At 37.4% G+C, this 23,956-nt stretch overlaps 1 protein-coding gene across 1 annotated transcript; it reads right to left on the reverse strand.

Moving 5' to 3' along the window:
* Positions 1–907: 907 nt before the first annotated feature.
* On the reverse strand, positions 908–21,671 carry c9h19orf44 (chromosome 9 C19orf44 homolog). The gene is made up of 10 exons (XM_059340450.1): positions 21,233–21,671; positions 13,584–13,796; positions 11,935–12,047; positions 11,056–11,575; positions 9,693–10,032; positions 7,627–7,706; positions 4,991–5,450; positions 4,783–4,866; positions 1,942–2,108; positions 908–1,404 (listed from the first exon to the last, which is right to left on the reverse strand). Exons 1-10 carry the CDS (start codon positions 21,347–21,349, stop codon positions 1,309–1,311), a joined length of 2,190 nt encoding a protein of 729 aa, XP_059196433.1. The 5' UTR covers positions 21,350–21,671; the 3' UTR covers positions 908–1,308.
* Between the last annotated feature and the right edge of the window lie 2,285 nt (positions 21,672–23,956).

Raw genomic sequence — 23,956 nt, forward strand, 5'->3', positions numbered from 1 at the left:
CACAGAGCGGGGAGGGACGGTGAGACGAGGATCGTAAACCACACCTCCTCTACGGAGAAATGCATTGAAGGTGTCCAGACCTAATCTCCAATGAGATTTGGTCTGGTGTTAGCCAGGCTAACTTATATGTAAAGTTTCATGAGTTTTGGGGTATGTTCAGGCAGTGAAAAATGCGATCATTTCGGAAGAAGAAAAAAAAAAAAAATTCAAAATACAATAGGGACCTCGCAGGTTGTTGCCTGCTCGGGCCCTAATAAAAACTGTCAGGTCACTTTAGACCCATGTTGTGCATCAAAGGGTTAATACTGACGCCTTTATATGACATGCATCTACATACGCTAACAAAACCTCCAGCAGCAAGATTGGCCATTTTTATAATGGTTATTCTTAATTCCTGTCCCATGTCCCCACTCTCTGCATATAAGACAAAATGATTAATGGCATGTAAACTGTAAGAGCCTAGGTTTCATATTTTCATATTTACATGCTTTTCCTAGCCAATGTTTGGCAGAAATTGAAAGAAAACAGGATGAAAGATTGAGATAATCACTTGATCATCTCAAGAAAACGTCTCACTTGATCAGGAATTGTCCCTTTCCCACCTTGACAGGTATGTCATCTGTTTAATTTATGAAATACTTTATCACAATATATGGAATTCTGTTAGTGGCAAAAAAAAGTTTACTTGGTTTTCCCATCATATAAGTTATTCATCTTACCCAACCACAAATAAGATACATCACTTTATCCCTACGCATCCTGCAAATTTTAAAAAGGCAATACAGTATTAAAAACAAGCTGGGTCTTTCTTTCAGTACCCTCTGAAACAAGTGCATGTCAAGGCTGCCAAAATCAGTTTCTTATATTTGCCCTAAGTGTAAAAAAGAAAAATGTATGTCTTGCCACATTTTAAAAGTGAATTTCTTTGGTGATTTATTTGAATTAGTTCAGACTGACAGTCATGAAGGTGAATACATTATTTCTTCTGAATGTGAGAGCATTGATGCTTTACATTATAGCACCAGCAAGGGTGGTATCATCATCAAATCACGCAATAATAAAAAAAAAATCCATTTCATGCACAGATGCTACACTTTACATGAGTTTAACTTCGACACAAATATCTAACAGATTGTTTCCAACATGATTTACAAAAGTACTCAAATCTTAATGGCATGTAGTAACTCATATACAAAACATACTGTAATTATTCCCATAGTAAAATATCATTTATGTATGTATAAAAAACTTATTTTAATAAAATGACTTGGCAAATATCAGTTGTTGAGTAGTCCAGGACATTGAGTATCAGTGGTCAGACATGATGGAGCCTCTCATCTCCTGCAGCACCTCGTCTAAGGCTTCCTCCATCCTCAGTTTAGCAGTTCTGCGCTTACGAATGTACTGTGGAAAGAAGATAATAAGATAATGTAGACAATCTTAACCCTCTGGAGTCCATCTATTTATTGAAAATACAAGTTTTATTTACAGTAATAACTTTATTTATATATGATATGTAGACAAGCTGAGTAAGCCAGTTGAAAGTGCAATCATAGAAGTTTTCACAGTGTGTCATTTATGTTTCTAGACCATTTTATGTGAATTTTCTTTCTACAATGAAAACTATTACTATTTTTAATTTATATGCAAATAGACTGTTTTGCATTTTTATTATTTATTATTTTTTCTGTTGTTTTTGTGTGTATAAATGGTAAAAACAAAAAACAGATACATTTCCATAGACACCTGTGTCCTTTGGGTTCCTGGCAGCTTTATACTTTGTTAATTAAAATAAAATGAAAAATCTGACTGATGGGCAAGTTTGTGTGGAGAAAAAGGAGCCATGCATGTGATGTAAGGACAGACTGAAAGATGCTGAACAGAGACAGAATGAATAGGAACAAATTGACAGATTTGAACCAAAATCTCCTGGACTTGTACCTCTTTGGTGTCCTCCAGTGTGGTGTATCTGTAGTCTGGGGGTCCCAGGCTCTGCAGCAGGCTGGAGTGAAGCTGTCGGCTGCTTTCGATGAACCGCCTCGTCACGGCCAGTTGCTGTTTCAGCATTTGATTGAGTGCAAATACAGCTGGGTTGGAAGTGCTGAGAGCTGAGACGCATGCACACATACACACACACACACACACACACACACAACAAAAGGCTTTAGCATTCGAAAGCAAAAACCACATAACCTGTGTTTAAAGGTAAAATAGGTTAAAAAAAAATTCCACTTGACATCTGTTATACACTCATCAGCCCCTTTATTATGTACACCTGTTGAACTGCTCGTTAACGCAAATATCAGCCAATCACATGGCAGCAACTCAATGCATTTAGGCATGTAGACATTGTGAAGACATGTTCAAGTTTAATGCTACCTATACATCGAAAGACTTTGAAAAGATTTGGAAAAGACTCCCGGAAAACTATCTGTTCACACCTGCTCACATCTAAAGACAAGTGTTTAGAGTTTTTAGTCTCAAACTGATATTTTAGACAGACTGTGAATCTTGCAGGGTCACTATTTACAAGACTACAACTAGCTTCTTTTAGCATTTTTTCACATCATGCAATTTTTTTCCCATCATGCTCTTAGTAAAAACTGTACACTTAGTACAAGCTAAATGGAGGAGAAGCAGCTTTTGGCTCCAGCTGCTCTAGTGTGTGCAGTGGTTTGTGTTGAAAAAAACAACAACAACAAAAAGAGGAGAAGACGCCACAAAATGCCCCTCACAAAGCTGAAAAAGGGTTTCTGTTTTTCTGACATGAAAAGTTGACTATTTTACAGTAAAAATAATAAATAAAGTAAATAAAATAAAGGAAAGGAAAATTTAGAAATGAATTCATGATATACATTTATGTCCTATTTAATTATAATGTGTTTAATTGAATAATTATATTTATCAGCTCTATCAACTCTCATTTAGTTAATCATACATTAATTATCGATTATTTATTACCGTACTTATTTATGTATAGGCCTTCATTTATTTATACATTTTAACTAGGTCTCCTTACTGAGAAACAGCGCCCCAAAATCCCGCTTGTAGCTGTAAATATATGACATCAATATATTTTTATTTAGGACTGAACTTACTTAGCCTGGCTAACACCAGACCAAATCTCAAATGAGATTTGGTCTGGACACCAACAATGCATTTCTCTGTAGAGGAGGTGTGGTTTACGATCTTCCAGAGCTGTTTATTGGGCGCTTAGAATGTCTATCAAAAGCGTCTGTAGGTAGCTCTTAGCCAATCAGATCAGTTATACCAGATGACGTAGTAGAGCGACAGAAATGGATGTTTGTTGTGTGTGTGTCTGTGAGAGAGTGTTGCTTGCTGCTTTGCTTCTCCAGTTCTCGCTTTCTGCAAGATTATTTATTTTCACGCTTTATTCCCCCTCATGTCATTCTGCCACACACATCCACTGATTTTATGGGCAATAAACAAGCTGCTGCGGGTCTCTTGGTGGCTCCGCTGTCCCCCGGCTCGTAGCCAGATCACCGGCGGTGACCAGCGGTCTCGCCGGCTCGGCGCTACGAGCCGGCGCTACCGGTGATCTCGCTACGAGCCGGGGGACAGCGGAGCCGCCGAGAGACATTTTGCCTTTCAACTTTCGCTCTAAACTATTTAAAACACCATCTACAGCTAAAGAGAGTTTCGCGTCTGCAGCAGCCATGTTGGATCCGTAAGAAAACTACAAGCTTCCAAGTGCCGAGTAGTACGCGTCATCGTCTTGCCGTCCCTCCCTGCTCTGTGATTGGATCCCTAAAACAGGGCTAAGAAAGCTCTCTGGTTGCCAGACTGGATGGAGGTTCGAAATTAAATTCGAGCGCGCAAGGCAGTATGGGTATACCCAGGCTAGAACTTACTAGCATTATTGTGATGTTCCTTTTTCCTGTTGGAAAACCGGGGACCTTTCCCCCGCTCATTTATTGGTTGCTGATTGCGACTTGCGATAATATCAAACACGTTTGATATTATCCAAACCCAAGACTAGGAAAAGACTGATATGAAACAGAGCAGATTACTACCTTAAACATAACGATGGAGATGACGGGAGCGCCGTGACTCCAGTAAAACTCCTAGATTTACAAAAGACTTTCAGTTTTTAGTCTGGGACTGTGAAAATCGTTTGGTGTAAGCCCAAGTAATCCTGCAAAATCCAACAGCATTTCACCAGTAGATGGTGCAACAGCATCAACTTTAACCCTCTGGAGTCCATGAAAGCGCCGGAGCCTCATGACGTTGCAACATAAAAACGAAGCAGCATGGAGCCCTGCTGTCAGCTTTTCTCTAAAGTTTTGGCTTTTCCAGAAGTTTCCATGTCCATGTTTGTAATTTTATGGGTTTTATGTTTTTTTTTGTGTATTTTTGTGTGTTCAAAATGTTGATCCAGTAAGTCAAAATGACAAAATAATAATTTTTTAAGTGGTTTATACAGGCAGAATGAAAAATAGTCAAAACCCATCAAAATAGCCCCAAACTCCAAAGGTTTAATAAAGTGGGTTAAAGTGAAATAAATAATTGTCAAATCATGCTGAAGTTGTGCTAAGAAAATACCAAACATGAGTATAGTAAATATTATGTGGTATATCAGACCCCAGAGGGTTAAATGGGGCTACCACAGCGGTCATAATCACTTAAAAAGGCACAAATCACTTCTGCATCGTCCTGGTACAAACACACACAAAATATTCTCTATCTAAGTAACCTTCGGAGTGCTTTCTAGTGTTCGGTGTATATTTATATTGTATTTTGTTCGGTTTAATAGGGTCTTACCTTCCACCATTTCTGGACTGAGAGTATGGGCAACTACTGGGGTGGGATTCATGTAAGTCAGGTCCACTGCTGGCCCCAACGTACCTGCAGAGAGAGGAGATACCGACATATCATTAATAACTTCATGACTACTGTGAATAGTGATTATTAGTGGTCCTGTTACATCAGGGGTCTCAAACTTGCGGCCCGCGGGCCAATTGCGACTAACCAGAGGGCCTTGTGTAAGCCAGTGGATCAGGCTGAGTCTGTACTCCTGCCTCTTTTAAAACCCGTCTTGCAGCACGCCTCCTCGACTGGGGAGACGAAGTCCTGCTGTCATGTGACACGGATGACCTGGAGGACCTGCTGGGTGTCTGACTGTGATCTGAGGTGTGACTTGTGTCTGAGAAATTGCTCGAGTAATCATCGTGTGTCCTGCCACGGCTCATGTCTGAATCAGAATCCTCCTCTCTGACCTCTGACACCACCTCCTCGTCTTCTCCTTGCAGGTGCTCTGAAACCTGGCTGACACTGTCATCTGTCCTGCTCTCGCTCTCAAAGTCACTTTGATAGTCCACCGTGTCCTCCTGCTGCCGCTGCTCCTCTTTTTTCTCCTTCTCCTTTAATTGTGGCTGCGATTGATGTTGGTCTGGGGATCCAGAGAGAGGGGCCCTGGGCTTGACTTCTCTCTGTAAAGGCAGCAGGAAGAAAGCAAACACTTTAGCCCAGGGATTCCCAAAGTGTGGTGCGTGGACCCCCTGGGGGTGCACGAGATGAAAAATGTAATGGCGGTCTGATAATAACACAATTGAATTTTTTTCACCCACACAATAAAGACGTGTAAATAAACATTTCCTTTGAAAAATGTAAAATCAAAAACTGCAATATTAATTAATTAAAAAATGCAGGCTATTCAAAATGCACTTCATCTAAAATGAAGCGTAGAAGAAGTTATCTTCTTCCATTTTTCCAACCTGTGTTATGATGACGGGGTTGTTTAGCTCCACGCTCATTTAAACTTGCTGCAAATATAATAACATTTCACAACTTATGTGCTTTCTGCCTTTTGCATTTTTTTTTTTTTTTTTTAAGGTTTGGGGGATTGGGGGTGTGTCAACCCGGTCGGGACATAGATGGAGGTGCACGGCTTTAAAAGTTTGGGAACTGCTGCTTTAGCCTAATGAGCCCTTCAGAAGATTCCCCAAGATCCCCAGTAAAAAGAGAAAAATCTACATTTTACTATAATTGATTAGACATCTTCCTAACCACTGGATATAGAACAATGGCTATTATAATTGTAATACTACAACCGGTGTACGGTGTAGCATGTACGAGCAGTCCTCTCTGCATCAGAACTAGGTGGTTAGGAGGTGAAGTCTCATGGCCCCTGACCCGTATGCTGACAATCCCAGGCCAGACTCTGAGGGGCCAATTAACAAAGAATGGATTGTGGTCGCTGATAACTGTGCATCACTTGCAACCGATATCTGCCCCGTCATGAGGTCAGCTTCTCAAAAGATATTGCGGGTATAATGCCAGAAAGTTTTGAAGTTGAGGGCAATTTGCCTACTTTTTACACATGATTGCATTTATCAGAGTATACATGTGCTAGAGGTTAGTGTGGGATGTGAGGCGTGAAGGCCTGAAAAAAATTGGGCTTGAACTGTTCTTAAATTATTTTTTATTTAACCGCAAAGATACAGTGTGTCACTGTGTCTTCAGAGATAAGAGAGACACAGTGAGTAGTTACACACAAGGCACAACAGCTAGCTGACTAAACAAAGTCACAAAAAGACACAAAATGACTAAAAGAAGACACAAAATGACTAAAAGAAGACACAAAATGACCAAAAAAAGACACAAAATGACAAAAAAAGACACAAAATGACAAAATAAACACACATAAGGACACACACACACACACACACACACACACACCTAACACAGTGAACGTATGTGAGCACATCAGCTGTGGACAACACGCGAGTCAGACTGAGCCAGAAATCTTTCGTTTATTACCTTATTTTTCATTAATTTCTCACATATTTTCATAAATGAGCTGAGAGCAGCATCCTGCCACTGAATCCCAAAATAAAAGAGATTAAGTTGACATCTCATAAATGGCTTCATTTACCACCAGCTCTCTGAAGACACTAATAATTTCACTCTAACTAAGTGTGGCTATAAGCGCTGGTGTTTGTGAATTGGACTTATTTTGCAATGAGGCTCATTTGCATAGAAAGGGTCAGATTTTGCACCAAATATATGCATATTACCTAGTGATGTGCCAATGAAGCCTCATGAAGCATTTTCTTTATTTTCTGAGCCCACTAGATGGTGCTCTATGTTCAACAAAGGACTGAAAGCACAATTAATTACTATTTCTTGAGCCTTTTTCTTTAAACTAAGAGCACCATGAGGCTTCATTGGCACATCACTAGTTTTACCCCTTTTTCGACCAAAACAAACCTAGTTCATTTGCTGGGCTGGAGATAGTGCCTTCTCTGAAGTTGAGAGACGATTCTTTGGCTGTAGAAAAGCTCCGAACTGGTTCAAGATTAGGCACCGGCACTGAACCGGACGTGGAGCTGCCTTGGTGGAATTAGAGGTGCAATTCAGCCTTTGTGTGTGCTTTGAGAATTACACAGCTTGTTTTTGCCTTATTTGTGCATGTTTCATGGCTGCAAAAGCCTTACAATCCTTTTGGAATTTGCCCCTGAATGTTTTATACACCAACTTTAAATTTTCCTTGAAGCTGTATTAGCTTATGCAATAAAGTACATATTCATTTCTCACATTACATATTACACACAACTAAATTATAACTTTACTTTACCTACTCAGTTAACTCCTGTCATTACTCACCTCCTTTGCTGATGATTCCTCAGTTAATCCAAGAGCAGCAGGAACAAGGTCGTCTAACGTCATCACATTTATCTTGAAGTCTGCAATAACACAAGATCATAAAATAATTATAATACAATAATGAATGTCATAGACACATTGTTTAGTGTGCTGTCGCTAATCATGCACTTCATATTTATATTAACCCTCTGGAGTCTCCAAAAGCTCCAAAGCATGACTTCTTCCTGACATCCAGACTAGAAAACAAAGGAGCTTGGAGATCTACTGTAAATTAACCTCTAAAGTTCTGGCTGTAAACTCCATGAGGCCAGTTTCAGTTTGATGATGATATACCAAGTAAAACTGGACACAAGGTCAAATATACTTTGAAATTTTCAAAAATGACAAAATAGACACAAAATGACCAGAAAAGACAAAATGAGAAGACAGAATGACTTAAAAAAAAACCCACAGGAGACACAAAATGACTAAACAAAGACACAAATAGACACAAAATGACCAAAAAAAAGACATAAAATGGGAAAAAAAAGACACTAAATGACCAAAAAAGACAAAAATGAGAAGACAGAATGACCAAAAAAAAACCCCCACGGAAGACACAAAATGACCAAAAAAGACACAAATGACCAGTAAAGACACAAAATGACTTACAAAGACACAAAAAGACATGAAAAGGATTCAAAAATGGACAAAATAGCCCAAGACTCCATAGAGTTAGAAGCCTGGCAAGCAAATTCTAGAAGATGAATATTATCCTAAGATGCTGTTTTATTATATAATTACAGTTTTATGTTAACAAGTGATGTGTATGTCATATTAGAATTGCTGCATAATCCCCCCAATGGGAGCTTAAGAGTGGTGCATATGTATTCAAAAGAAAGCTTTTCATGAATTGGTGATGCCCTGCACAACTCATACTTGTTCTGTTGTCTATTAATTCTGACTCTATGGAGGGATGATTTATGTACCTTGAGGTCCATCTAGGATGCATGAGAAGGGTTGAAGAATAAAATATTATTAATGAAGAAAAACAACATCTTACCAAAATGACAGACTGAGCATTTTGACATTAATGCATCATGAAAACAAGGCTCAGTTAGAATTCCATTGGTAAACTAAGTATTTTCCAAAAATAAGATTCTCATCCTTATGTTGAAACAATAGACTGTAATACTCTGTACTATTAATTCTTTATTTTCTCCGTTATCATTTATAGGCTAACAATGTAATACATTGTATGTATAATGTATAATAGTGTATAAGAATGTTAAATATTGTTTTATACTGTCTAAAACTTGAAGATTAAGAGATTAAAGACAGAAAAGAACACTGTGGGTTTTAAGTCCTATTGACTCATGTTCTTATAGCCAGGCAGCTTGGGACCAGATTTAAGAATAAAGGGGACACGTCGGACAAGAGCACCACATTTTTTCCACACTATCGCTATAGGTTTCAATTTTTGGTAGGAGCCACTTCATCAAGATTGTGGATCGGAGATGGCAGCCATATAAAGTCTATGACAACCAATACATCTTCCAAGCCACTTCGAAGGCCAATCTTGGTGTCAAAATATACATTTTCTGTTGGGAAAATGTATATACAAGATCTGACATGAGATTAAAGCGTTCGATTGATTTTATTAAGCAGTGTACATGGCAGCTAATCCGCACTCTCCCGTGAACATAGATTCCAGACATTTTCAACTCAGGATTCCCTGCTGCAGCACTTGAAGCGAGTTGCCTACCAGTCTTGGTGAAAATGAACATATCTATTTATCAAATAATCATCTAGTGATATTCTTAATAGCTTTAAATGATTCCTTGACCCAGAAAATGTAGATTTTGACACCAAGATTGACCTTCTGAGTGGCTTGGAAGATGTATTGGTTCTCATAGACTTTATATAGCTGCCATCTCTGATCCACAATCTTGATGAAGTAGCTCCTACCAAAATTAGAGAGCATGTGGAAAAAAATTGGTGCTTTTGTACAGCGTGTCCCCTTTATTTAGCTAGGCCGTCTTTAGTGATCACAACACTGTCTGATGTGTTTGGTTAACTTCTCTCACCTTCAGAGGAAACTGCACTCATCTCACTGTGGGGATCTTCAGTGCAGGGCCCAACAGAGAAGAGCTCCTCCAGAGAGAGCACCTCACCACAGCCTGACATGGAGGAGAAGGAGCGCTGTGGGCTCCCCACCCTCTGCGGGGAGCCTCGGGGAGGAGATGGGGATGGGGAGAGCACAGAGGGGCTGAAGTGGGCCTGAGCCTGACCGGTGTATCGAAAAGGAGAAGTACGGCGCGGAGGAGAGACGGGGGCACGGGGAGGTGCTGTGTTGAAGGATAATGGAGGAGGTACAGCAGTGGGAGGAGGTGAGGGGTGCAGCTTCTGACTGCTTTTGCTCAGCATCTGGAAGAGAGGACAGCATAGTAATGTTTTGAACTGTTTTTGTGTGAACTCTTTGCTTCTGTTTGTGAGGCGTGCCAACTTAATTTCACTGCTTTATGAAAGATAGAAAAGTTTTTCTGACCTTCTTGGGAAGAGGTCAGAAAAACAAATAGGTAAAATATCTTTTTGACAGCCTGCCGACAGGTCCGTCTGACACTTTTCTTTTCTGAGGCTGTACTGGGCTCAATTTTAACTTTACTAATCTACTCTGTGTAAATACAAGACCTGAGGAATCCACTGGTACCAACCACATCATGATATCTGATATATAACACTCCAATGTTTGGCTAAATTTTAGCAAGGGAAAAACTGACATGGCCATGTCAAAGGTGTCCCTTGACCTCTGACCTGAAGATATCTGAATGAAAATGGGTTCTGTCTGCAGAAATCTGTTTTTCTCGTGCAGTACAATGTGTTTTTTTTTATGCTAATAGTATTTCAACATTTCTGCATGCTGGAGTCCGAGGTCAATCTCGGAATTGCATGAATTAAATATCACTGGAAAGCTGAGACTCACAACGAGCCCAATTATATTCATGTGTGATGCATTTTATCCCATTTAATTGTGGTGATAGCATTTTTTTAAACTTGACTCACTGTATAAAATGAGCTGCCTCAAACATGAGACCTAGTGCATTATGGGGATTTGTGGCTTGGTGTTCTGAAGGATTTTAAACCATTTTTTATCAAATCTTGAGGAGTAAAAAATGGTAAAATCACATAAGTGAGCATGACTATTATATACCCCAATCATAATGTTCTAATAATGCTTCAGATAATGTAGATGTTATATACTAATTTAACATAAAGATTAAGTAAACAAATGTTCAATTGATTCTGAAATAAACTCATGTCTGGGAGATGGTGACAGAAACATTGCAATGAAGAATTAAGAAAAAACATATCATATAATATACATATCTAAGATGTGTAGTGACTGCACCATAATGCAAAAACAACCCAAGGTTCAAAGTTGAAAGGTACCTTGTTTGCTGTTCTTCTTGAAGAGGGCCTTGCAGGTAAGAACCTGTTGTCCATTGAATCCAAAGAGTCTCCAAGCAGTTTCCTCATGTCCTCCTCATCACTCTCCAGACTCACACCATTCATTGCTCTCCCTGAGTTCATCTCCAAACCAGCCGAAGGAACAAAAGCATCAGCAGCTCTAGATCTGGACCTGGCATCACCGTTTGAACTTTTTGGAGACCCTGCAGCAGCAGCAGTACTACTATTATTATTGACAGCTACAGCTGGCTTGTTCTTGAGGAAACGTTTCCCATTCAGGCTCTGGTCGCTGCTAGACTGTGCTGAGAGCTGCACAGGGGCCTCCAGGGACCAGGCAGCTGGTGGTGATGAGATTCCCACATCTGAGGTTAGATTCTCGGTGTGTTCTGGTCCCTGTCTGGCCTGTTCCTGAACCTGTTTGCGGCTGCGGATGCGGCTCTCAATTTGAGCCAGTCTACTCAGAGCAGCAGTCTGCGAGCCTCGCTGGGAAGAGGACACACTCCTGACCACGAGGTGAGACGAATGAATGAAGAGAATAACACAAGGGTTTTAGTTCAGAGGTAACCATTAGAACTGGACATATTTTGAGTAGAATCTGTTGATCAGGTGGTAAAAAACAGATTGCTTGTGCTCAATATATAATTTATATTTTTGTTTCTTATGTATTCAGTCATTATTCAATGGTATACTAAAAATCCATGTGAAAAAAATGACTTCTCACTGTTCTCAGGTCAAATATTTATATGCGATTAAAATGCGATTAATTTCGATTAATTAATTACAAAGCCTCTAATTAATTAGATTATTTTTTTTAATCAAGTCCCGGCCCTAATAATTTATCTTACACACACAGAACCATACCTATGCTCAGGCACCTTTCTGATAGGTGACTGGCTGCTGTTGGGTGCTGGTGGTGGAGCCTTCTTCAAGAATCTGCTCCCCCCTCCACCCAGAGAGCTCTGAGGTCTGACATCCTGGCAAAAGAAAGCAAAAGTGAAGGTTCAAACCAAGGTTATAATAGTTAACGAAAACTAACGAAATAACAAAATCTAGAATTGAAAAAACGTTCATTAACTGAAATAAAAATAAAAATGAGAGTTTTTAACCCTCTGTTGTCTGAGCCTACTTTGGCGGTTTTTGAACACTTTTGATTTTGCCCTTCATGTACCACTTAAAAAATGTTTACTGTACCCATATTTGGTATCAATTTTCCTTCTCCTATATGATCTGACAATTATTTTTTCGATTTAAGCTACTTTATTAACATATTGAGCCCAAAAATACACAAAAATCATGAAATCCGAGTTGAAAAAATATACTATTTACTACTGTTTTGGAACATAGGATACAAATATGAACATATAAAAAGGTAAAATTTAAATATAATAAAACTATATACAAAAATGTCCCTTAAAAACATGTATATTTATAGGCATTTTTTTATTGTTAGCTGCAACTCTTCAAAACAAACTATGTACAAAATTACATATTATCATTATTATCTTATCTTATTATCATATCTTTGGTTTTACATGACCTGGGAATGTCAATGTTGAATGTTTGTTTTGTTAAACTTCACGTGATCTGATCAGGACGGCACGGTCATAGAGCCCAAAGGGTTAAAAAAAAGAAGATAACTAACTGAAACACAATAACTAAAATTATTGTGAAAATGTCCTTCGTTTCCGTCTTTGTCAACTTTTTTCATATGTAAACCTTTTTGGTTGATATGAAACCTATTTCATCTATCTGGTTTTATGACTTAGTAAACTTATTGGGGCTGAGTTTGTTAAGGCAAAGGAAAAAAAGGCAACATTTATTTTGACCTTATTGAATCTCGCAACCAACAAATACCCCATTACAAAAAAAATAAAACTAACACTAAAACTAATACAAACTAAACTAAAACTAGGCATTTTCCAAAAAATAAAAATGAATTCAAACTTGCAAACTCACTCAAACAACAAACAACAAAAACTGACAACGAAATTAAAACCAAAACTAATGAAAAATCCAAAACTATTATAACCTTGGCTCAAACGTCTAACATTGGAAGTTTATAAAGTCTTGTATTATGGTATGTTAGATCTTGAGCAATAGGTTGTTTTTTTTAGGTTTTATTTTTATTTGCACAGTTAGAATTACATAAAATGACAAAGATAACATATAATCATATAAATGTATCGTGCAGGGAGAGGCAGAAAACCCAGATGGGCTTATTTAAAGCCTACACCTAAAATTTCATAGTTATTAGAAAGTAATAAACTGATAATAGAAAAAACAAATGTATAACATCAACAAATTATAATGACAATAACAAAACAATTAAAAACAAAAATGAACATGTTAAAAAAGTGTATTTGTGTGTGAATTAGAATTTTAAAACAGCAGTTAAATGAGCTTTTAGACATCTTTTGAAGCATTTTACAAAGACAGAGTCCTTTGCCAGATGGGAAAAGGTATTCCATAATTTGGTCCCCCAGCATTAATATCTTGTACAGTGGACATACCTTGGTAGAAGACCCCTCTCTCCCCTGGCTCTTCCCAGCAGCAGCAGCAGCAGCAGCAGCAGCAGCAGCAGCAGCAGCAACAGCAGCAGAGTGGATGGTGTCAGCTCCATGTTCAGGACCTGAGCTGACTAAGGAAAGGTCACTCAGATCTGACAATAAACCATGTGTATTTGGGGAAGAAGGTCTGGTTTTCACAGAGCCACCCACAGCACCCTAAAGAGAAGAGAATTTCTGGTATTACACGCAACATCACCAAGGTGCAGAAGCGGATTCGAGCCAGGTAGGAGAAAAAAATAATAAATTATTAAGTTTGATAAAAAAAGTTTGAAATGATGAGAATAAAGTCTAAATACAATGTCAAGAAAAAAGTCAAAATACAATGTTGAGAAAATATGAATATAATATTTAATGTAATTTACCACTCTTGTTTTCTTCAACTTCTTGTTCATTTTAATGCCTGGTACAACTAAAGGTATATTTGTTTGGAAAGATAAAATGATAACAACAAAAATAGCTCATAAGAGTTTAATTTAAGAGCTGATATCTAGACATTTTCCATGGTTTTCTTGATAATAACCAAAACAAGGGTGGTCTAATTTTTTTTCATGACTGTATGTCTAAAATAAATCACATAAATTACATAAAAGCAGATTTCCCCCAAAACAATAGTTATGGTAGTCTACTACCAAGAATAACTAATTTATGTATAAGGGGATTTTAGTACTACTATACCTTTAAATATTGGATGGATGGATGGATGGATGGATGGATGGATGGATGGATGGATGGATGGATGGATGGATGGATGGATGGATGGATGGATGGATGGATGGATGGATGGATGGATGGATGGATGGATGGATGGATGGATGGATGGATGGATGGATGGATGGATGGATGGATAGATAGATAGATAGATAGATAGATAGATAGATAGATAGATAGATAGATAGATAGATAGATAGATAGATAGATAGATAGATAGATAGATAGATAGATAGATAGATAGATAGATAGATAGATTGATTGATTGATTGATTGATTGATTGATTGATTGATTGATTGATTGATTGATTGATTGATTGATTGATTGATTGATTGATTGATTGATTGATTGATAGATAGGTTACTTTATTCATCCCCGAAGGGAAATTCGGTTGTCACAGCAGTCCGGTATTCAAGTACAATAAAATACAATAGAATAAAAATACTGAGGTAGCATAAATGAAAACAACAATAGAAAAAAACACAGAATAGAACAATGACACTTAAGAAGTGAAAAAGTAGATAAGTTGGTAGGTAAGGTGGCAAGATGATATGATGGTAATAATGTTATTGTGATAACATTATGTACTAATGTATATAATAATAATAATAAAAATAATAATAATAATAATAGTAGTAGTAGTAGTAGTAGTAGTAGTAGTAGTAGTAGTAGTAGTAGGTTGCAGTATTGGACTGGAGTGTTGTACAGGTGCATATTGCAAAAAGTGACAGTAGATTTCGTGCAGAATTATTGTAGTTTTTGATCATTTTATGACATTTATGAAAATCAGGTTGTAAGGAGACTGAGCATGCGCGACGAGAGAGGTCGGAGAGGTTAAATGCTCCTGGTTGCGTAGGGCTTTTTTGATTTAAAAAACGTTACCTTATGTTCCAAATATACAAATCTAAAGCCATGAACTGAATAGCAGAGTGAATCGTGAACCCTACCAACTAAACAACGGGGGATAAGACAGAGCTGGATCAGTAAAGTGCAACAAACAAAAGACGCCAGGTGCGCATGCATACAAGATCCCAAACTGCAGAAATGCCGACAAACGCAGCAAGACTCGACGAGATGGATAGTAAACTTGATAAACTCCTGGCACTGCAAACGGCGACAAAAACTCTTGTGTCTTCTTTATCGAATAGAGTGGACTCAATCGATAACAAACTTAGGGCGCTTCATGGAGAAATGCATACCCACGCCACCCAAATACAAATTCTGAAAGCCGTCAATGCAAGCAAAGCAAACCAGGCTAATCTAACCGAGGACATCGAGCCAAAGGCCAATAAGTACAGAATAATTTCTGACATTTCTGTACAACTAAGTAAGAAACGTGATGCATTCTGGCCTCTGAGGGAAAAATTACATGAGCTAAATATTAACACTAAGATGAGACATCCAGCAGTTCTGCTAGTCGCGATTGGAAAAGAAGAACTAAGATTCCCCTCTGTATGTGAAGCAAAACGTGAGCTATGCAAAAGGTATCCAACGATTAAAATGGGAGATGGGGCAGAGCAATCAAGGGATGAAGGGGCAGCGGACTGAGTGAAGAGAAGGACTTGAACTGAACTTTTTTTTTTCTTTTCTCCCTTTCATCTCATACTCTTCCTTTCAATTTGTGAATACTACGGGAGAACATACAACAAACTTTCTTTCATGGACAAAATACGTATGGCGGCAGGCCTAATTTTTTTTCTTTTTTCTTTTTTTCATATGGGGGTTCCCCCTGAGACATTTTTCGTCCCTGATATTTACACTAAAGTAGAAAAAAAGGACAACTATAGGTTTACGGACACAATGTTTTCTCGTCTGTTTTCTTTGTTGTCCTCCCATCTACTGTAGCTTGCGGTATTGGAACTTATTTATTTATCTCTCTCTCTCTCTCTCTCTCTCTCATAAGCTAGTGTGCTTGTGTGTGTGAGCACAAGGGTGTGGGTGAGGGAAAGTGGGAGGGGGTGCGTAAGAGAGTTTGGAATGTGTGTGTGTCTGCGCGCGCGCGCACGTGTGTGTGTGTGTGTGTGTGTGGATGCATGGGTGGGAAACATGTTTATTGAGGGGCGGGAGATGGTGCGAGGGACGGATGGTGAGGGATAGGGGGCAAAAGTTTTGTTTTGCATTAACCCAAATGAGATGTTGTATAAGGTACCAGGAACATTTAAGTTGATATACCAGAATTATGTACATCCTTTGAATAGGCCAGGGAATGCTGTATGTTTTTTGTTGTTGTTGTTTTTTGTTATGGTCTCAAGAAAACAAGACTAAATTTGATTCACCAGAATTATTATGTACATTAATTTTGATTATAGAATATGAAAATCATGGCCCTACGCAAAGGAGGGGGTAATTAAACCTTGGCAAAGCATGCTCCTTAAGGATGGAGCCTTAGGAGGGTGTAGGGTTAAGGGCTGTAAGGGGATAGGGGAGGGCAGAGAAATAAATGAATGTGTTTGAGTATGAATGGTTGTTTAAGTGTGGGTTTGTCTTAGTTTTTTGTCCTACCATTTTATGTTGGGTTCTATTGACTGTAGCTGGAGGAGCATTACCAAGAACATCAATTAGATTATTACTGTATGGCTCATAAAAGCATTGCTTAAACCCTCTCGAATACAATACAAATTGCGACTTGGAATGTAAACGGGTTACAGGAGGGTGCTAAAAAAACATAAGGTCCTATACCATTTAGGGAAATTATCCTCTGACATTGTCTTTCTTCAGGAGCTTCATTTCAAAACAGGCCAGATAGAGTACCTCAAGAGACAATGGGTTGGGGAAGCCTTTGAAGCTACACTTACATCGAGGAGTAGAGGGGTGGGCATTTTAATAAATAAAAGGCTACCTTTTAAATTAATGTCACAACATCCAGATATATATGGCAGGTACTTAGTTGTTAGATGTGAATTGTTTGGAGAGACGTACACTCTTGTCAATATCTATAAACCTCCTACATCTGATGTCCTTTCTAAACAAGATACAGACAGTTTTAGACACCGCGCCAACCGGGGTCATTGTATTCGGGGGAGACTTAAATAATATCTTTAGTTCAAAGGTCAGCTCAACAACAACCAGAAAGGTAAACCCACCAAATAAACTCCTAAATTTCTTATCTATTAACAACCTGCAGGATGTGTGGAGGACCTTACACCCTAATACAACGGATTACACCTACTTCTCACATGCGCAAAATAGCTACAGTCGAATTGATTATCTGTTTATTTCGGGGTTTGAACTAGAGAGAGTAGTAACAAGTCAAATCAATGACATTGTAATATCTGATCATGCTATTGTGACATGCAAGTTGTTTCCAAAAGAAAACAAACAGACCCACAGGATCTGGAGACTGAATAGCAAAATTCTAATGGATACTGAATTTCTCAAATATGTCAATAACCACATAGACCTATTTATAGAAACCAATATGCGAAGTGGGGACCCACAGGATAGACCGGGAATCAACATAGTTTGGGACACTTTTAAGGCCTTCCTAAGAGGAGTTATGATTGGATATGCGTCAAGGAAGAAAATGGAATTTGAGAAGGAATTGGGAAAAGTGAGAGAAGAGATCAAAATGATACAGAGAGCACACAAGACCCAAACAAATGATAGAATTTATAAAGAACTTCAGGAAGCTAAATTAAAACTGGACAGTCTGTTAATTAAGAAAGCGGAGGATTTCAAGCATAACTCTAACAAAATAAATTATATAGCTGCAAACAAATCAGGCAGACATCTGACTTCCTTAATAAAGAAAGTTTTAAAAAGGCAACCTATAGTTCTAAGAGATGAGATATCAAACAGATCCAATACAAATAACCAGGCCATAAATGATAAATTTAGATCCTTCTATGAAAAACTATATACATCAGAATTAAAAGACCAGGACCCTCTCCCTTTCTTAAATTCAATCAACCTTAAGTGCCTTTCTCCTGAACAAATTGAAGATCTTAGCAAAGACATAAGCAACTTAGAAACACTTTCTGCTATAAAGAACTTTCCCCTCAAAAAAGCTCCGGGAATGGACGGCTTTCCCATAGAATTTTATACCACTTTCTGGCCCAAAATTGATTTCTTCTTCACAGAAGTGGTTAATTCAGTGCAAAAAATTAAGAATCTCCCTGAAACAATGTACCAAGCAACTATATCTGCTATACCAAAATCAGGTAAGACCTGTGAAAAACCTTCTGATTATAGGCCAATAAGCTTAATAAACTGTGATAGGAAGATCATATTGAAAATTCTGAATAATTGACTGGTACAGATTTTGCCAAGCTTAGTTCATTATGACCAAGCTGGTTTATACAACATAGGGATTTAAGAACTAATATCAGAACATGCTTCTCTCTTACCCAATATGCAAAGAGACAAAAAATAGACTTAACATTAATGGCAGTAGATGCGGAGAAGGCGTTCAATAGAATAGAATGGTCCTATTTGTTTAAGGTACTAGAGGTATACAACTTTCCAGTTAGCTTTATAAATATGATTAGAAACCTGTATAGGGCTCCTAAAGCATATGCATACACAAACGGAATTCTGTCGAAACCTTTCTCATTAACTAGAGGTACTGCCCAAGGTTGTCCTCTTTCACCATCATTGTTTGTATTGGCAATCGAACCCTTGGCTCAAAAAATTAGAGAGACAAAAGAAATAACGGGTATTGAGATAAATAAACAGTTTAATATAAGCTTATTTGCGGATGATCTATTACTTTATTTAAGCAATGCAATCACCTCAGTCCCACACGTAATGAAAATAATCTCAATTTTTTCAGAGATCTCAGGCTTTAAAATTAACAGGGCAAAAACAGAGCTGTTGGCCATAGGCCCCTGCAAAAAGGACTTGGAGAAGTTTGCACAATTTCAGATACAAAAAAAATATATAAAATATCTTGGAACTTATATTAGCCACAATAAGATCCAGTTGTATAAAGACAACTTTCTTCCACTTGTGAAAGACTTTAAAAATGATGTTAAGAAGTGGTGAAACTTGAAGGTTAACTTAATAGGAAGAATAAATCTGTTTAAGATGATGTGGCTACCAAAATTCTTATTTAAATTCCAAACTATCCCTATAACACCTCCTAAAACATTCTTTGAAGAGGTAAATTCAATCATTTCTTCCTTCATTTGGTCAAATAAAGCAAGTAGATTGAAAAGAAAACTTTTGTATTATCCAAGAGCAGAAGGGGGTCTAAATCTTCCTAATCTTGAGTTATATCAGGTAGTAGCCCAGTCATTTTATATTGATCGTATAATAAATAAAACAAACGAGGACCCATGGATAGATATAGAAAACAATCAATTACAGAGCAACAGCTTACGTTAGCACTTTTTTCCAAGGACAACGTGAAATCAACAAATTTTGTCATTAATAGTACATTAAAAGCCTGGAATAGAATTTAAAAAAATCTCCATCAAGAAATAGGGCTTCCCAGACACATAGTGATATGGAACAATCCATCAATTTCCATACAGAACACACAGCTATACTGGGAAACATGGATAAAAGGAGGAATTCAGAAATTGTCAGAGGTTACAAATCACGACACCGTGGTACCTTTCAGCCAACTAAAAAGTAAATATAACCTAAAAGGTACAGAATTGTTTAGGTATATGCAAATGAAAAGCTGGATTACTCGCAATTTTGATTTGGGAAAGGAAATCAGTCCTGAAATATCCAATATCTTAAGTAAAAGCGTCAAAAAGAGGACACTGATTGGTTCTATGTACAATTTGCTGATAAACGCGGAAAATAGCAATACATTATTAGAGAATATATACAATAAGTGGACTGAAGACTTGATGTTAAAGAAAAATGGAAAGAATGCTTGTCATTAACATACAAATTAACCACTAATGAAAATCTGCGCCTAATACAGTTTAAGTTAATGACAAGGTACTACTATACTAGGGATAAAATAAACAAGTTTGATAACACATTGTCAGATAAATGTTTAAAGTGCAACCTATGTGGTGACTCCCTCATGCACGCCTTTTGGTATTGCGAAAGTATTAAGAAGATTTGGGAAAGCATACAGAGTTGGTTATGTAAAAATACTAACAGGAAAATTATATTCTCTCCAAGAAAATGTATTTTTCATGATATAGAGGGGATGAGATATCCTGTTAGTTGGCTTTTTTCCTCTCTTATCCTTAAAAAACAAATATTGAAAAACTGGAAGAATAAGGAAGCGCCGTCAATAGAGAAGTGGAAGGCTTTGATGAAGTATTACTTGTGTATTGAAAGTTCAATGTCAGAAGACAAAAATAAAAAGAAATTTTGTAAATTTTGAAATTTTTTATTTATTTAAATTTTATGTATGTGTATATACGTTTGTGTATGTGTATGCATGTGTATGTATGTGTATCTATATGTGTAGCTTAGTGTATGCAGCACTGAGATAGAGAAGTCTTGTGTACTAGGTGTTGTCAGCTCTGTCTTATAATCTGTCATTATAAGATAGACAGATAAATTCTGAAGTAACTTTGATTTTGATGAAATACTATGAAACTGATATTGTTGAAATTCAGAAACTGCTATTTGTTTTATTTATTTATTTATTTTTGTTCTTATGTCCTTCCTGGTACCTAATATGATGACCCACAGAAATTAATAAAATAAAATTAAAAAAAAAAAAAAAAAGAAAATCAGGTTGTAGCTTGTAGTCTACCTAACTATTCGGATAGAAAACAATGTTCCTCTGATGACTTACTTAACTTTACCGGAAAACAAAAAGTTTACTTTATTCTCGTTATTTCCACTTTTTTTCGAACTATAATGGAGTAAAAAAAAAATCCCCCTCTTATTATTTGTTCTCCTACCTGATCCCAGTCCTCTTCGTACCAGAGTAACACCAGTTCATTGAAACATGTCTCAAACTCACCGTATGAGCTGCGGTCCCCGGTACAGACTCCTCCCCGTCTCCTCTGCTGCTCCTCCGGGCGGACAGCAGTGCTTGAGCCCGGTCCAGAGCGGAGCTTCGACCGCCTCGTTTCCACATCTTTAAACCGACGTTAGCTCCAATGCTGCGCGGCAAACTATCACCTAACACACCTCGACATAAAATGTTACATGTTTACACGTTATTGTAACGGTAGCTCACCCACTATGGGGCAGTTTCATCTTCGTGTTAGCGAGCTAAGCTGAATAAATATCCTTCACTTTGGAACAAAGAGTGTTCCACAGATTCGTGTCGAAAATTTCCATAGTCAGCTACAATTTTACAACAGTTGGGTGACATGAAACGGCTGATATTGTTCCCAACTGCTGCCTACTTTGTGCATAGAGACGACTTTGGCATCGCTTGTTACCAAGGAACTGCTTCCGCTCTTCTTCTTCTTCTTCTATTTCATTAAATTCAAAGGCAAAACAGCTCCTCATCTATGATTAGCGCCACCAACTGTTCATTACGTGACCGTTTTAACAATAGATATGTATATCAAAATTAAGCAGCTGGTAGAGCAATAGCTACAGGCCTACACACACAAGGTAGTTATATTAAATCATTTATGTATAAAACATTTCCATGTATGTTTAGCAATTTAGCACATCAACTTTTCAGCAAAGGTAAAAGCCACCTTGACCAAGTGCAACACAATATTACAGAAGCTTTTGCAGAGATTTTATTGCATTTTGCAGTATTTTTTGTGTATTTTATATATATATATATATATATATATATATATATATATATATATACATACACAAGAACACACAATATGTATATATATATATATATATACATATATATATATATATATATAAATATTGTGTGTTCTTGTGTATTTTTTGTGCTTTTTATATATATTTTTTTGTAATTTTTGGGTGTGTTTTATGTTTTTTTGTGTGTGGTTTTTGTATTTTTTTGTGTGTGGTTTTTGTATTTTTTTGTGTGTAATTTTTTGTGTTCAAAATGTTGATCCAGCTAAGTCAAAATGACAAAATAATAATCACGTGAGGTTGTGCTGAAAAAAATGATACTATCAATATATATATATATATATATATATATATATATATATATATATATATATATATATATATATATATATATATATATTATTATTATTATTATTATTTTTTTTTTTTTCAAACTTTGAAATGGGTCAGTTTGACCTGCAACATAACAGGAGGGTTAAGGACAAAAATGTGCTGTTTTATTTTTATAGCTCAGATAGCCAATGTGTTTTGCTCCACTGTAGCTTTCCTCTTTCCAACAGGCCTGAGAGAGGACAGTTTGTGTTCTCACAGAAGTAAGATGTGACTACAACCTGTATTTTATCATGTTTAGGCTTTATAACTTCTAGATCTGGCCTGTAGCAACAACACACACATTGTGTATAACAAAAATCATTCAGCAAGAACAGCCGTTGTCATTGGTAACTGGCCAATAGAACTCGTTTGCGTGTAAGTCCAGTTTCTGTACATTACGGGCCTAGGAAGAATTAAATGTAAATTATTACAGAAATTCTGACTGGGATCCTGCGAGAGCTTTGTCAGTCTGAGTCCAGTGCTGCATAACTTTACCTGTAAGTGACCTAAATAAAGATCTGCTGCATTGCGACATTTTTTCTCGGTTGTGTTTACTATTGGGCTTCCAATCAACAAACCTGAAACCTTCACAGTCCTATGAAAACCCCTTAAATCCCCACGGCCATTACAGCATTAAATCATACATTTTGTGTATCAGGCTATCGATTTAGAGGCCTTGCAACTTCCACATGTTTGCATTCAGGGGCAAATACATTCAGTTTCCCTGGTTTCTACAAGGGCTATTGCATGCCGTATATTTCTGATTTTCTCTCTTTTTTTATTGGTCAGATTCTTATTCGGGGTGTTTTTAATCCTGAGATCGCTTTGAATCACTGGTATAAGTGACAGGCAAACATAATGTTTTTGGTCAAAGATTTGTGTAGTAATTTCTGCTTATTTTGCACCAAATGACACCTCATGACAAGGACTCGCCTATTCTGTGATAATTCAGTTTTATTAGTTATTTTAAAGTGCTGTAATAAGGAATTTTAAAAATTATGCAGGTAAACATCAAGAGTTCTCAGGTAGCTCGATCAAGCATAAAATCCAGATAATGGGTAACAGTGTAAAAGCAGGTGAACAAAAATGTTCATTGATTGTGCAAATAAATAAAAATGTACAAAATCGTGATCGATCTGACAATAAAACAACTTTAACACTCTAATAGGTTCATATTCTTCCTCAGGTCCACAAAACACCACAATTGTGTTTTCATTCTCCAACTGTGCTGTAGCATTAAAGCCTGACATTTTCCCTGTGGGAGATTCTCAGAACCAGCTAATGCTGTTTGCATCCTGCAAAGCTGTCTGAGTGCTCTGTCTCTGCACCTATGTGTGTTGTAGATGACCTTGTTCAAGCTGTACTTTGCCATCAACTAGAGGAAGGAGAATGTCCCTGCTGTTTGCGGTTCTCTCGTGTAGCTTGTATCAGTATCTTGTGAACATATTTTCATCACCCTCGCCTTAGGATTGTTCCTATTTTATTAGATATATGTTTATCTTCCCTCCTCTTGTGCCTGAACACCTCCACATGTACATTGTCTTCATTACACAGTATGTGCCTGGGCTACACTCCA

Source organism: Centropristis striata, chromosome 9 (assembly GCF_030273125.1).
Source record: "Centropristis striata isolate RG_2023a ecotype Rhode Island chromosome 9, C.striata_1.0, whole genome shotgun sequence".
Taxonomy (NCBI): domain Eukaryota; kingdom Metazoa; phylum Chordata; class Actinopteri; order Perciformes; family Serranidae; genus Centropristis; species Centropristis striata.